Raw genomic sequence first — 15,690 nt, forward strand, 5'->3', positions numbered from 1 at the left:
TCAGTTCCTGAACAGAAGTTATACGGTGACTGCCTGAGTGTGTCTCAAACGATGCAAGTGCCTTCGTTGGCATACCTTGAGTGTAGCAGCACTGTCATTAGAAAGATAAACTTTATACTATTTTCGTGCCCTGGTCTTTCTGATATAATAGCTCAAACCTATTAATAACACCAAAACATCTCAAAAGGTCAAGCAGCATACAGCAAGATGAAAGGGAATTGTCAAAAAGCTTAGGCAATCATCTTAGCACTCAAGGCATTTGCCAGGGTTGTTTAACTAATATGTGATGTTCACTTTTAATTTCAATATAGTGCCATTTGGGCAAAAATGTTGTATTTTTTAATTAATTACAATGTCAGCAGCTATTAAGATTAAAATAAAGACCACATCAATAATAAATAGTTAATCCAAAGAAAGGATTACAAGAAGAGCAATAAAAATCAATTTTTAGAGCTGGAAAATTGTGACTTTTTCCTTACTTGACTGGTATTTTCATTATATTGATAAAACCATGATCTTAGCCGACACTGACATTCGCCTAATGAAATAGCAGCCATGTATAATGATGTAAGTACTTGTCAATTTCACTGCAGGAGAATACAACATCATGGCACTGCCGCTACATTACAGAGAACTTTTCTTGTTCTTCAGCTGATGTAAAAGAAAGCAAAAGGAAGAAAACAGAAACTGCACTTTTTGAATCTTCCTTTACCATGAAGGCTTAGATTCTTTCAGAAAACCTTTGAATCTGCTCAATGTTTGTAACTCTTGGTCATCAGCAGACAGCAGATAACTGCCTTGTCTTAATCTGCATGAAGATTGACACACAGCAGTTATTCTTTACTGTTCTGCAAGGCTTGGATGTGGTGGAGTAAAACAAACACTCTGTGTTCACTTAGCATCAGAAGTGCTAACAGCGAGCTTCAAAATGACAGGGATTCATGGCACTGGTGTACTGATCCTCTAACTCACTAAAGCTGGGAAAAGTACTGTTTGTGACAATTCTAGAAAAATTCAGAGCAGAGGCACTGAATGTCCTACACAGTTCACCAGCAGGAGCAGCTGCAGAATGACTATGCAACCTTGCCAGAAATCTCAGCAGACCCACAGCAGTGCCTTTCCCATCTAACCTGGTGGGGATGGTTACGTGGGGGGCAGTGGAAGGGAGCAGGATGCCAGCCATGCCATGCCCCTGCATGGGACAGAAACCAACACGTTTCATCTGCTTGCCCGGGGAGAAAACTACGCTCAGATGGGCTCTGAATCAGAAATAAACACAGCACCATTCTAGAGAAGGGTAACACAAATTATGAGAAACAGAAAGACTTCACTTGCAAAGGACTCAAAAATGCTTAAATTAAAGAGAAACTAACCGGCCACAAACTGTACGTATTTGTTAGCCTGGGCATTTAACCCCTTGAAAATCATACCGCAGTGGACTACTTAACAGAGGAAACAAAGGGTGACTTGACAAAAATATATGAACTGCAAAAGTGAAGGAAAAATCATCTTTCAAATGACTGTGAAAAATCAGAGCTGCTGCCATTTGATCAAAGAAAATTCCGGTGGATAGCAGGATCAGTTATTTTCACAGAATGGATTCTTTTGTTGCAGTGAGAAACTGAATCATTTTAGATGCAACTTAAACCACACACTGGTGGAAACATAAAGAAGCTTTAATTAAACGTGAAACAGTTACAGCTACCTTGAATGCATGAAGAACTTCTGCAAAGTCCATCTACAGATACTTCAGCACCTGTACAGGCACATGGACAAGCAGCTAAAAACGCTGTAACCCACAAATGGTTATTTACACGTTAGACAGAATCCGTCTCTGTACAGAATACAAAACAAGAAGACAACAACCATACTCTTAGAGTGATCCTGCCTCCCTACGGGAGTAAAAACGATGAAAGACTGTTATTCACTTAGTGTCTGTAGAATGAAATGGAAGCAGAATGGAGCTCTTTCAAACATTTCTCTGTTTTATAACTATCAGCTCATTGCATCATTTTACAGTGAGCATTCAGTGGTTTGTAAATAAAATCACAATAGCAATTTATTTTCATTTCTCTGCAAATGAATAAAAATTGGATCAACAGCCCATATAGATTCTTTCTAATTGAATCACAGCTATCCTGTAAGATTATATGGCTACACGACACAACATTTCAAAAGGCACAAACCACAATGAATGTTGATGTGTGTCACCTTTAGCTAGACACTAATGACTGCTCTTTATGTAGCCCCCAAATCTCTAAGGAAAAAAATGCAGTATAAAGAGAAATATAACTCAACAAGCACGTGACAGACCCTGTGCATTCTTCTGGAAATGCGTTTTCAGAGAAAAATCTAACCAGCAAGAAGTTATTTTCAGCTGCTGCTTCAGATTTCTATCAGAGATTTTCTCTCCTCAATTGTCTCTTACAATTACAAAAATCATCTCAGGGGTAGTATCCTTTCATACCACATTTATCCTGTCGTTACATCAGTTGCATTCTATCAGAGAGGCATGGCAGCCAGCTGAGAACCTTATCATGAAGATCAGGTAGAAAGGAGCAAGACCCTTATAAAAGATGAGGTGAAGGCTTACAGTCCCACCAAACGTGGCCCTAGCTCACAGCCAATTTTGGCAGTTGTGCTATCTGACAGCAAGGCAGTGAGTTTGCATTTGTGAAAACTACTGTTGAAAAGCCCTCCAAGAAACCTCATTGCTTTTACATTTCTTCTGAAAACTACAATTCTGTTCGCATTAAGCAAGGTGAAGTGTGACTTCATGTATTTTATTTTTTTTTGACACTTTCCTGAGTACTGAAATTTCTGGAGTGGTCTGCATCTTGGACTGGAATTGTATTTTTCCTTGCAAACTGGTTTTGTACAGATTTACTTTTGACATGAGAGAAAATAACATATCTTTAGTTTGAATAAGAAATACTGCAAAGGTTTGCCATAGTAGAATCACAGAATGGTTTGGGTTGGAAGGGACCTTTAAGATCATGTAGTTCCAACCCCTGCTGTAGGCAGGGACATCAGGTTGGCCACAGCCCCTTCCAGCCCATCCATCCAGTTATTAATTGAAAAAAATAAAAAATAAAAAATAGAAAAAGAGAAAAGAGCCCCAAATACAAAAGAAAATTATTTTTCTGTTTAAAATACAATCTGAATCAAATCCAAAAGGTGTTTGTATAAGCAGGAAGGACATGAGTTAAATTTTTGACAGTTGTGACAAAAGCTCAAATCAAAAGAAAAATTAGCAAGAAAAAGCATCTCCGACTGTATATGACAGGTCGAAAGTAACAACATAATTTTGTTGGATTTACTCTTTAAGGGTATGGTACACAAACACACTAATTTTGAGAGTACTTAACCTTAGTTTAAGGGGGGGAGGACTGAATATTAATGAGATGAGCCACAGGGTGCTTAATGAAAAGCTGTCTTTCTGAATGTGATCCAGGGTTTAAAACCTTTGTTAGGTGACATTCAGACAGAAGGTTTATTTGCCCTCAGAGTGCATTCTTTCTGAATACATAAGAAATTCTTTAAATGTTTGACGATACATGATTACAGAGACTTTTCACTTGACATTAAAAACAATGTTGGAAAAGAAAAAGGAAAAAAAAGCAAAAAAGCAGGCTACTCCTATACTCCTAGAACCTTCTCAAACGACCCAGATCTTTAGAGTGAAGTTTTCTTTTGCCTAGAAACGAAGTGGCTTTTTTCTTTTGCTCATTCAGCTGCTAGTTCTGGGAAAAGCCCAAAGAGAAACATTTAGATTGGAGGGCTCTTTGAGAAGATGTGACAGTTGACTGATGAGCATCCATAAAATGACAAAGAATAGTTGTGTGGAGCCGGTGCATCACATTGCCTCTCCCTGGGAAACTAATTGCTCTGAATTGTTAATAGTAACATTATTTTTCTGGCAATCATTTCTTTTGAATGCCCAAAATGAGCATGAAACAGCTCCTTTGACCGGACATAAAAGTTAAATGTCCCAATGTTGATCAAATTAACTTCAGCTATGTGACAATGGACTATATTTGTGAGAAAATAATGAAGGGCACAAAGGGAAGCTTTATGCCAAGATTTCACAGTTGTAATGTAAAAATGTTTCTGTTGAACTAGGCCAGGGAACATTTCAATAGGAAAACAGAAGAGCACTGTCACTTTCTTTAAAAAAAAAAAAATCGTTTTATGGATCTGAATGCTGTAGATAGTTTCAGGAAGTTTATACGGCTGGCACACCAAGAAACACCATATCAGGCCACCGTCTACACATCCCCACTCTGAACAAACGTTTCTAACACTTCCAAAGAACCCTATCCTACAGTTTCTACATAATCCCTAAGCAGGCTATTAAATTCAGCACACTTTTCCCTAGGAAAGGAATACAGGACTAATACAGCAACGTGAACTCTCTTAAAGTAGAGGTATGAAAGACTGAAATTAAATGTAAAATACACTTCATTTTTTTAACCTCATATATTGTTTAAGCTGTCTAACTTTCAAAATTACAAAGACATGAGTAGTATGCAAGTAGATGTACATGTGAATTATCCAAAATGGGCCTGGAATAATTGTTATGATTTTTTTTATTATTATTATTTTTTTGCCATCCTAAATATAAAGCAAGTGTTCTTGTTCTGATTTATAAAGCATGTTCAGTTCTGACTGCATTTGTATCTATCTGGAACAGTGTAACTGACTCCTGAGAACTTAGTTTGGGTTTACATTAGTGCTGACAAACTCAATGCAGAAACCAATACTATACATACACATTATATATGCATTTGTAAATAAAAAGTCTCTATTTCACACATTTTCTTCTCAATCAGTTTGGCTCAGCATACCCTAGCTAGTTGTCTCCAAAAGCATTCTCTTAGCTATGTTATTTATTTTCTCATTTTATAAAAGCTAAAACTTCATAACACCATCACAAGATTTAACCTTTTTACTCTCAAAATACACTACTATGTAATTAATAGATTAACTCAGGAGGAACCTTTAATGAGAACTTTAAACTACTCACTCAGCACTTTTTTCTTTTTAATTTATTTTTTTTCCCTTTTCCTTCAACCCCTCTCCTTCTCAGTAATTTAGAGACATTGAGAAGTTTGGTGCTGACGTGTTAAAAGCTACTCTCACAGTCTGTATTAAAACAATTTTGAGAACCAACTTATCTGGATGATTTTAGCAGTTAAAAGTCATTCACTCGAGCTGTATTTGCAAACTCTCTTGTTTTCTGTGTATCAAACTGTGATAGCTTTTACCTTACATGAAAAGGCTGTACTTAATTCATGTTTATGAAGATGCCGAGTGAACAGAGCTGTGCTTTCACTTACTCCCACAGTGACCTAAATCAACTGTGAGAAGGTGTTTCTGCTTCATTCAGTGAAGGTTTAGCTCATTAAACTGTTTTCCTTCTCAGTATTGTTCTCTGGGTTTGAACTGCATCCCTGTTAAATGCTCTTTAGCAGTTTAAAGGCTTTGAAGGAAAAGACTTACCAGTCTCTGTTTTTAACAGCACTAAATCTGCATTATTAGTTCATGCAGATAAGGGGATTTAAAAGCTCAGCTTGAAACCTCTCCCTTCAGTATTTATCTGACACTGCATAGCTCCAGTAGCTCAGCTGGAAATGTAGATCTATGAAGCTTTAAAGAGAGATTAAAGCCAAGAAAAGAAGTACTTTTCCCCCTATAGACGTTCTCACTTTCCCTTTTCCTACTGTCTGAAGGAGTGATGGCAGACAATGGTCAAAGATGGTTCCCAAAACCGTCTGAATGGGGACACTGTTGGTGGTAGCATTCATTTAAAGTGAGCTTCAGTGTATTGTCCTCCCCAATCAGCAGATCAGAATAGAGTTTGCTGGTGGCTGCCAAAAGGTTAGCAATGCCGATGAAAGGGGTTTCCCATTATTCACTGCTCTTACAGAACTCCCCTTTTGTGTGAGACAGCCCATCATTTCACTACGGAGGTCCGGATCTGCGGCTGGCTGCTCTCTCAAAATGAACAATTCATCTGAATGCAAACTCACAGTAGTAGTGTGCAACCTAAAATTGAAGGTTTTCTTTTCTAAGGACAGGGGAGTAGGGGCAGTTTTTGGCAGTGTCACATTTTAATGATATACCATCATGACATTTTTGACCCACGGCTGACATTAATACTACAGTTGTATTACCTTACTGCTGCCAGGGCATCGTGGGAGGTCCAAAGCCAAAATTAGCTAATGAAGCACACTGTATGCTGCAAACAAGCATGCAATAAATACCACATAAGTTTTATACTAGTTTACTGAAGTCTGCTAATGCAAAGCATAAGAAAAAGAGAGGAGACCAATGGAGGGGAAAAAAAAGAGTAAAAACAGGTCTTTCTCACACTGATATACATGTTACAGAACACACAAATCTATCTCTGAAAGTATAGAGTCTGATCCAACTGTGGCTCTGACATTTCACTGAGTTCTTCCATTTTAAACCTCTCCTCGTCACGTATTTACAAAACTTCCAAGTGCCTGCTGTGTTCTCTGATGATCTGAGCAGCCTGTAGAAGTGGAATCACAGAATCTCAGACATGAGAGCGCAGAGACTGGATAATTCCTGTCCATCCTTGAATCATCATAATTCAAAAGTGAAAATAAATACTTATTTGGGAGAAATTCCTACTTAGCCCTCTGCTGGAGTACACAGGAAGAGCACTTACTTGAATATAGTGGGGAAAAAACAGCTTCTTCTGTTCAACTATCTCCCTGCCTAACTAAGTAAAACTTCTGAAAAAAGTAACACTTCACATAGAAAGTGACTAAAAAGGTTTTTCATACCACACTGCATGTTTTGTAAGTTTTTAAATGAAAACTTAGATACGGAATCACAGAATCCTGGAACAGCAGGGCCTTCTTTGTCCCTCTGCCCACCCCTGTGTCAGCAGGGCCACCCAGAGCCGTGCTCAGCCCCACATCCAGATAGAGCTGGAGATCCCCAAGGAGGGGATCCCACATCCCCTGGGCTCTGTGCCAGAGCTCCGCCGCCCAGCACAGCAGTGCTGCCCGTGGGCAGGGGAGCTCCTGGGCTGCAGCCTGTGCTCATGGTCTCTGGGCCCGTCCCATTCTCACATCCCCTCGGGTATTTATGGACACCAATTAAGATATCCCACGAGCCTCCCTTTCTCCAGGCTGAAGAACAACAGCACTACACTCACAGATATTACACAGTGAATACGTTTGGTTCAGGGGCAGTGCTAACTCCCAGGCTTCTGCAGGAGACAGCCTGAAGAGTAAGCAGAAATTTGTGGTGGGAAACTCCCCTGAAGTGCTGCTGTGTGTAGTGCATGCAGGGAAAGCTGCAAGCAAATGTGAGTAGGATGGGACATATGGAACATGTGTGTGGCCTCAGCCCTCCTGGTCAAGGCCTAACTCTGGCAGAGAAGCAACCTCCCCCAGCAGCTTGAAGCACATGGGAAGGACAGCAGAGCCCTGGGCCGTCCCTGGCATGGGGAGCTCCCAGAGGCAAGCAGGTGCCTGTGACTCTTCTGCTTGGATGGCCCTGCCACACTGCATGTCCCAGGCTCCCAGGGTTCAAGGCAGTCCCCAGAAAAATCATGGGGAAGTGGCAGCCCAGAGAGCAGCGCAATGTCAAGATGGCGTGTACTGGCTCTGCTCAGACCAGGCCTCCGTGGTTCCCAGCTCGGCTGTGCTGCTGTGTCAGCAGGGAATGGAGCACAGTGCTGTGCTGCTGGAGCACAAGTTCCAGCCAATGTGACCTGAAATCCAGGTGCAGACCCACCAGCACTTATCAGCTTTTTGTTGTAGAGATCCAAGTCCCTGCGTTCAGTTCAGTCAGCGAATTAGCACGTGCTGAAATCTATTGCTTGCTCTGTTATCACTAAGCATGCAGTGTTCTTAAATGCCACTTCACAAAACAACACTTTTCCTCATGTAAACACATCTTTAAAAGGAAGAGGTACACACAGAGTAATGACATGAAATCTTAAGAGAAGGTCAACAGGTGTGCTGCCAGTGAACACGACTTCCAAAGGTGCATGTCTGTGCAGTTTGTGACTCAAACACAATCCAATGTTTTGGTAAAGGAACATATTGAACAGAAAAACCACAAAGTGCCCTGCTTTTATTTTTCCCAGTCTAACAACATCTTATGCCATGGAAAGCAGTGTGAGCCAGGTGCATACCACACTTTTAAAGCTCTTTCTCAGGCAAACATGAGGTCAAGCAGTGACCTCATAAGAGCAGAACCTGCTTACATTACCAAATCATGTATGCCCATGCAGAAATCATCTTACTCAACACAAGAGGCCTTCTGACTTTATAACTACTAAAAAGGGCAGCTGCAAATTCTGGGGGTATTTTTGGGATTGTTGAACACACCATCCTCAGTACTGTACCACCCATCAGACGAATCCAATCTGTAACACTGTTCATAAGTTCATAAGTTCATAAGTTCATAAGGTTGGAAAGGACCTATAAGATCATCTAGTCCAACCATCCTCCTATCACTATCTCTACCCAACTACTAAATTAAATCCTTTAGCACCTCATCTAAACGCTTCTTGAACAGCGCTAGGGATGGTGCCTCAACCACCTCCCTAGGCAGGCCATTCCAGTGCCTGACCACTCTTTCAGAAAATAAATGCTTCCTCAGGTCTAATCTAAATCTTCCCCGGCGCAACTTGTGGCCATTCCCTCTCGTCCTGTCATTACTTATCAGGGAGAAGAGGCCCACCCCCTCCTCACCACAACCCCTCTTCAGGAAGTGGTAGAGTGCAATAAGGTCTCCTCTGAGCCTCCTCTTCTCCAGACTAAACAATCCCAGCTCCCTCAGCCGCTCCTCATAAGACTTGTGCTCCAGACCCCTCCCCAGTTTTGTTGCCCTTCTCTGAACACGCTCCAGGGCCTCAATGTCCTTCTTGTAGTGAGGGGCCCAAAACTGAACACAGTACTCGAGGTGCGGCCGTACCAGAGCTGAGTACAGGGGGATGATCACCTCCCTGCTCCTGCTGGCTGCACTATTTCTAATACAGGCCAGGATGCTGTTGGCCTTCTTGGCCACCTGGGCACACTGCTGGCTCATGTTGAGCCGAGCATCAACCAACACCCCCAGGTCCTTTTCCTCTCTAGTTATAAACCACGATGGTTTATTTTTAACCATATTTTTAGTAATGACTGCATACAAACACTGCTGCCATTTTAGAAGGATTAGATGCCTGCTGTGCTCAGCTAATATTGAGACTGAAGATCCACAGGGCTTAATGCTGTGGGAGCTGGAGCTCGTGCTGTATGAGCAGACATTCAGAATGCTGGACACATCCATTTACAGGAAAGGTGGCCAAGGGAGTCTGCCTCCTGTGTGGTTACAGAAGAGCCACAGCTGGGCTCTCCTCAGCAACAAGTGCTAAAATAAGAGGGGGAACGCCTGTTTACGAGGATGGATAGCGATAGGACAAGGGGAAATGGTTTTAAACTGAGACAGGGGAGGTTTAGGTTAGGGATTAGGAAGTTTTTCACTCAGAGGGCGGTGATGCACTGGAACAGGTTGCCCAGAGAGGCTGTGGATGCCCCATCCCTGGAGGCACTCAAGGCAAGGCTGGATGTGCTCTGGGCAGCCTGCTCTAGTGGTTGGTGGCCCTGCACATGGTGGGGGGGTTGAAACTGGATGATCATTATGGTCCTTTTCAACCCAGGCCATTCTATGATTCTATGAGGGACAATGGATACAAATAGCATTGAGGGAAATTCTGAGTGGATACTAGAGAAAACAACATCACAAGAAGAGTGATCAAACAGTAACGGGTGCCCCACAGAAGGTGTAAATCACTGCACGTGGAACTATTCAAACTGACTTGGTAAGCCTAGCACAACCTGACCTAATGTTAACATCAGTGCTGCTCTGCACAGCATGATGGACAAGAGACCCCCAAAGGTCTCGTCCAACCAGAATCTCTAAAACCACAGCATAACAGATCACACCGATTGGGTAGGGATCCACAGGGATCACCGAGCTCAACCCATCCCCACACAGCACCACACAGCACCTACGTCTGAGCACAGCGTCCCAGCACTCCCTGGGCTCCAGCAGCTCAGGGTCGTGCACACTGCCCTCTGGGGCAGAGCCTTCTACATTTTCCCATCTTATTCCATTATGCCTTAACAGAAAACATGAAAATCAGCTTTATTAGACTTTATTAGACTACAAATAAGTTAAGCTAACTAATGTCATAAAAATAAACCTACTTTACAAGTTTTGGTGACCTCAGAGAGGCTCTTCAAGCTTAGAAATTTATCTTAAAAGAATAACTGTTATAAACTGATCTGTGATTGACACTGTAGAAAACTCTCATAGTCTGACCACTTTCAGTTCACAGAATAAAAATCTCTACATTTCTAAATGTGCCTGTGAATATGTTTTAAAAACTGTTTATGAACACAGAAGATGATTGGGAGGCCAATACATACCTATCAAGCACATAGCCAAGAGCCTTATGCCGAATTCCTGAGTAAACCGATGGGCTTGTTTCCCAAGCAATTAAATTGGAAGCATCATGGAAAAGATGAATGTTTACCAAGTCAAAGGCACTATGACAAAAAAAGGAAAAAAATAAAATGACACAGGATAACAGAAAAAAAACATCTGTTGTCTTCAGCAAAGCATTCAACACAGTAACAGAACATTCTCTCTCATGCTACCACAAGACTTACTCACACAGACTGTGCAAATTAAGCTATCATCACCACACAGTTGTCAATAAGTACCATAAAACTTATGCTAAGTCATTCACAGATAAAACTTGCATTCCTGCAAATGACACTGATTTCCATCTGCCTTTTATGCAGGACAGACAGACAGCAACTAGTCTCCTGGATGTGGTGTCAAACTTTTTCAACTCATAGTCAAATCCTCTTACCATTCTTGACTCTCTTGCTCTTTTTCCAACTAACTTAAAGCACAGCACTCACAACAAGAGAGAATACACTTATCAAAGGTCTTAACAGAACTGGATTCAGAACTGTATCTTCCCCCACTCATGTCCATCACATGATGCATCTGATAACACATCTCAGTAGGATAACAACGAACCACGATCAGTGTCTGTTCCCTTAATCTTACTTCCTCTAAAGCGTGAAAATAATTTTGACTGCTGATTCTGATTTCTGATATACGTGCAGATGTTCACAGATTGGTTCCATAGCTACATTTTATAATTGTACTTAGACAGTAATGAATTACGGTGCTGTCTTGTACCTATTAACACAATAACACTAACAACTATTGGAATAGAAATAAATTAAAAGAAAAATAAATTATAATCAAAACAGCAAAAAAAGTAGTTATCTTTTTTTTTTTTAACAAAATTTCAAGAAATTCCCTTCAGAGAATTTAATTCCTTGTTTACACTAACAATAAACTCATGAAGAATAATGGATATGAAAAATCTGGATTCAGAGGAACTCAACCAGGGCAGATCACTGAATAACGGAGGAGGAGGAAGAGGACAGTTTTCCGAAATAAGGTAACTTCCTTGTCATTTTGGATGCCTTCTGTCTTTGGCATGCAGTACATCCTGTATGGATGTTTTTCCAGCCAGTTAAAATTATCAACTCCCTTCAAGAATTCACACAAAACTTACCTCTTCAACTTGTCCTTAGAAATCTTTGAAACACAGCTTGATCATATGGATCATATTCATAATTACTCCAAATAGGAAACTACCACCTTATCTCACCTCGTTACAGATCAGAGAAAAACTGTGAGTCTGCTCACTCTTACTTCTCAACAAAAATAGATTTTGTTTTGGCTACAACAAAAATAAACAATAAAGACCAGAACAATGACTAAATGGTGAAAAAGTATGTTCAGATTTCCAGATGGGACAAGAGAAATTTAAACCATCTGTGAGTTTATTGAACTCTCCTTGTGCGAAGATGAGGAGAACATTCACCCTCTCTCAGATAGTTTATGCACTACTGGCTGCTCTCTCCTACATATACAAATAATACTAATATTACTGTTATTACAGATAGATTTTCTAACACACAATGAACAGCTTTAGTTATGAAATACACCTCCTGTGAATACTAGCTGGTTCTTCTAAAGAAAGTGTGCTAACAACATAAAGATGTTCAACTTCTGTATTCATAGTTATCTGCTGCCCTGAACTCTCACCCCCTTGTAGTTTGTTAAGGCTGTTGGATAATCCCAAGAGAAAAAACGTTTGTTTCTTCCACAGGTTTACACAGCACATCTTATGTGGGACAGTATTCAGGCAGGTTGTGCCAAACTTGCTTGATGGGTTATTTCCAAAGCAGTCCATGAGAATAAAGATGGAAAGTGTGCTACCTCTCTCTGCTGCCCCTTCATCAAATCTTGTCAGTGAGTTGTGGGCTATCAGGTGCTTTATTTTATTCTAGGATGAGAATAAGCAAGTTAATGGAGAACAGGACCATGCCTTCGGTTTAAAATGGGATTCGTGACCTGAATATGAGAAATAAGAGTTCTTTTCCATTAAAAATATTATAGTAGCAGCTGGTGTCAAAAAGCTGCATGAAGTAGAGTCCCTCCACTGGCTTCAGTGGAAACTGGATGGGGCCTTAAGTGGCCAGCTTAAAGAGATCATGAAAAACAGCAGTTTCCCTGATAAACCCAGAAGGGAGGGCTGCACCTGCCTACGACCAGTCTCTGAACTGGGCAAGGCACTGCAGACTGGGATGCACTGGGCCTGATGAGGAGGGCTGGGGATGCCTCCAGCTCTGCACTGTGACTCCACACCCTGGCCTTGGTCACAGATTCCAAAAGGTTTAGACCACACTTGGTGAACAGAATGCTAATGAACTGAATTATCACTTGCTAATTGCACATATGTGTCAATACTAAAATCACATTTTGTTGTGCCTCATTACAACTTATCGAGCATTATCTGCTCAATATAAACTCAAGTAACTGCTTTGAAACTAATTTATTCTTTGTGTGTATGAATACCTTATTTGAGACAGCTGATGATAAAAATGCATATAATACATTTTGTCAGAAGTAAGTTAAAGAAGCGACCTACCAATCAGTAATACACCACCTTGTTCGAATGAAACCTTTTCTGGACCACTTGCACTGAAATATAAGCAAATAATAATCAGTTATCTTAAGTAAAGGATTACTGTGATGAAAGCAAAATGTATTTACACAGAGAGACAAATAAAACAAAATTAATTCACACAATGAATCTAAAAAGCACTACACACCAACCAAGGAAGCTTGAAAACACATACTGTTTCTCATAGATTCTTGAATGATTTATAATTTTGGTTCTGCAGTGTGGTTACAAACTTACGTGTAAAATGAATATAAACCCAGGTAGTTGTTTACAGATGAAAGATAACCCATTTAATAAAGCTTATATTAACTTATACTGATTAACTATACTGACGTTTGCCCTGAACTACCAAATTCTTATTGTCTATGCATAAATACTTCTCCTTTGTAATTTTACTTGAACTGTAAAATCTTATCATAGATTTACATCAAATTGAAATGAATGAGATAGAAAGCTATTTCTCCTGCTTAGCCAACCCACCTAATATTTCTATAAAAGTTAAAGGGAGTTTAAATAATGGTAAAATATTACATTTATCAACACTGCAACATCCGCAAGAAAGCCACAAATCAGCTCCTGCCAGAGTACTTCTGGTACAGTAAAAGGATCTCTTCAGCACTACTCCTAAGCCACGGCCATAAATTATAGCCTCCCACAGAAAGACATGATTCTGCATCCTATTTATTCACTGTTAACAATGGATGTGGGGCTAGGTGAATGCTCACCAGTAATGAATATTGCACCAGACAGGCCTAAATAATGATGCCAATGATTCTGTAGCAAGAGACTGCAAGTACTTATTACTAATAAGGCATCAGCCATAGCATAGCACCCCTCACTCAAGGTATCACTCCCTAAGCCCTCCCTAAGGCACTGCTGACAGCATTCAGGAGAGACTCTTCAGTTCCATTTAGTGACCTCATGTGAACAGATAGTCCTCATGGGATTTCCAGGTCCAAAATCCTGCCGAGATAGCCAACACCATCACAGAACCCACACAGTTTGTTCCACAACCACCATCCGGTAACAACAGTTACTCATCTCCCATCTCCTCCACTCCTTATGCACAGACATAGGAACAACAAGAAGCACCTCTGTTTCCACAGCAGCACTCAGGACAGACTTAACATAAACTGCTCCCTCGCCAGGGCTCCACCCACACAAGGATTGTCTATGTACATTTATGCACTACAATTAGTATCTGTCGCTTCCAGTGCTTATTTCAGAATGGCCTTTCTGCAGACGTGTGAGCCCGTCCTGCAGCCTGACTGTACTGCCAGGGCTCTGGGAGAGCTGCAGTCTGCCCCCCCGACCGAGCATCCCGCTGGGCTGGCTCCAGCAGAGGAGGTCTGAGGTGTTTCCACAGGAATTGTACCAGCTTTGCAAAATCTGAGTCCAAGAACAGAGTCAAACAACAAAGTATGTTATCTGGTGAATCTACATGTTCATTTGACACTGTATAGACACAAGGAACAGCTTTCTTCTGCTCTTACATCTCTACTTACAGTTGGCTTGCAGTGTACTCCCCAGACATAAATAAGGGAGTAAAATGGATTAACAAATCTGATATTAATTATCTAATATGGACTGAAATAAGTGGTTCTGATGAGACCAGGTGTGAGAACCTCAGTCCACAGAAGTTCAATATTTCTGACTTGTTTAATGATCTTGTCTGCCTTCCTATCTATGACCTCTCTCTTTGGACAGAACTCCAGAATATCAAGAAACATTTCCTTCTGTTTTCTTTCAAGACTTCATATTATCTTATGCCTTTCTCTTGCCCATGCTTATGTGTGCTTCCAGGTTCTAAGAATCTGTACTTCTGACAGCAAGATAACTTGTTTAGGTCTAAAAAGGTCATACTTCAGTAGAAAACCCCATCAGTTCCCCACTCTTAAATCTAGGTGATGGACACATTCAGGGACAAGCTAATTTCTCCAAATCCTTATCATTTTTTTCTTAGAAGATCCTTTTTTTTTTTTTCTTAAACTGTAGCTCTACTGAGGAAGAACAGCAGCCCTGTCCTCTGCCATATTCACTGCTACTCTGATTTGACATCATCTGCAAAGCTGAGCATAAGCTCCATCCTGCTGACTAAGCTGTTAAAACAGATGAACAGTAAAGACCCCAGCATGGTCTGGAGGACCACCACCAGCCACACTCTGCACCATCCTGTAAGCCACTGCCAGCTCCCAACCGGTCACCCAGAAAGACCTGCTCCACTCCCTTCCCACAGATAAGGACAGGATGGATACCTGGGACCCTGCTTTCGGCTCTCCTTGAAAACAGCTGTGACATTCATGTTCCACAGCCCTCCAGATCCTTTCAATTTTCAGAAGGCAGTGAGAGTCCTCACCATGACATCAGTCAGATCCCTTTCTCCCTTGGATATGCACTGCCTGCTGCCATAGACTCACATACGCACAATTAGATTTAGGTTTTGTGTAAACAAAGCACATGAGACCAAGAGTCCTGTCACCCATCATCACCCACTTCTTTGGCAGACCTCCTGCACGCCTTTGCCGTGTGACTCTGCCACCGACTACTGCACCAACACAAGTCATTTCAGTTTAAGATGTGCCCAACCTTAGGCTCTGCTG

At 41.1% G+C, this 15,690-nt stretch overlaps 1 protein-coding gene across 2 annotated transcripts in view; it reads right to left on the reverse strand.

Annotated features, from left to right (window-relative positions):
* Nucleotides 1–15,690, reverse strand: part of INPP5A (inositol polyphosphate-5-phosphatase A) — a 193,833-nt gene that overhangs the window by 66,410 nt on the left and 111,733 nt on the right. For both annotated transcript variants that reach the window (XM_065746757.1, XM_065746758.1), the window contains exons 7-8: nt 13,055–13,107; nt 10,461–10,580 (exon numbers count right to left, since the gene is read on the reverse strand). In XM_065746757.1, the coding sequence (XP_065602829.1) occupies nt 10,461–10,580; nt 13,055–13,107 (173 nt within the window). The remainder of the gene's footprint in view (nt 1–10,460; nt 10,581–13,054; nt 13,108–15,690) is intronic.

This window comes from Cyrtonyx montezumae, unplaced genomic scaffold, assembly GCF_038088225.1.
Source record: "Cyrtonyx montezumae isolate F1298 unplaced genomic scaffold, pur_monq_1.0 scaffold_4, whole genome shotgun sequence".
Classification (NCBI taxonomy): Eukaryota; Metazoa; Chordata; class Aves; order Galliformes; family Odontophoridae; genus Cyrtonyx; species Cyrtonyx montezumae.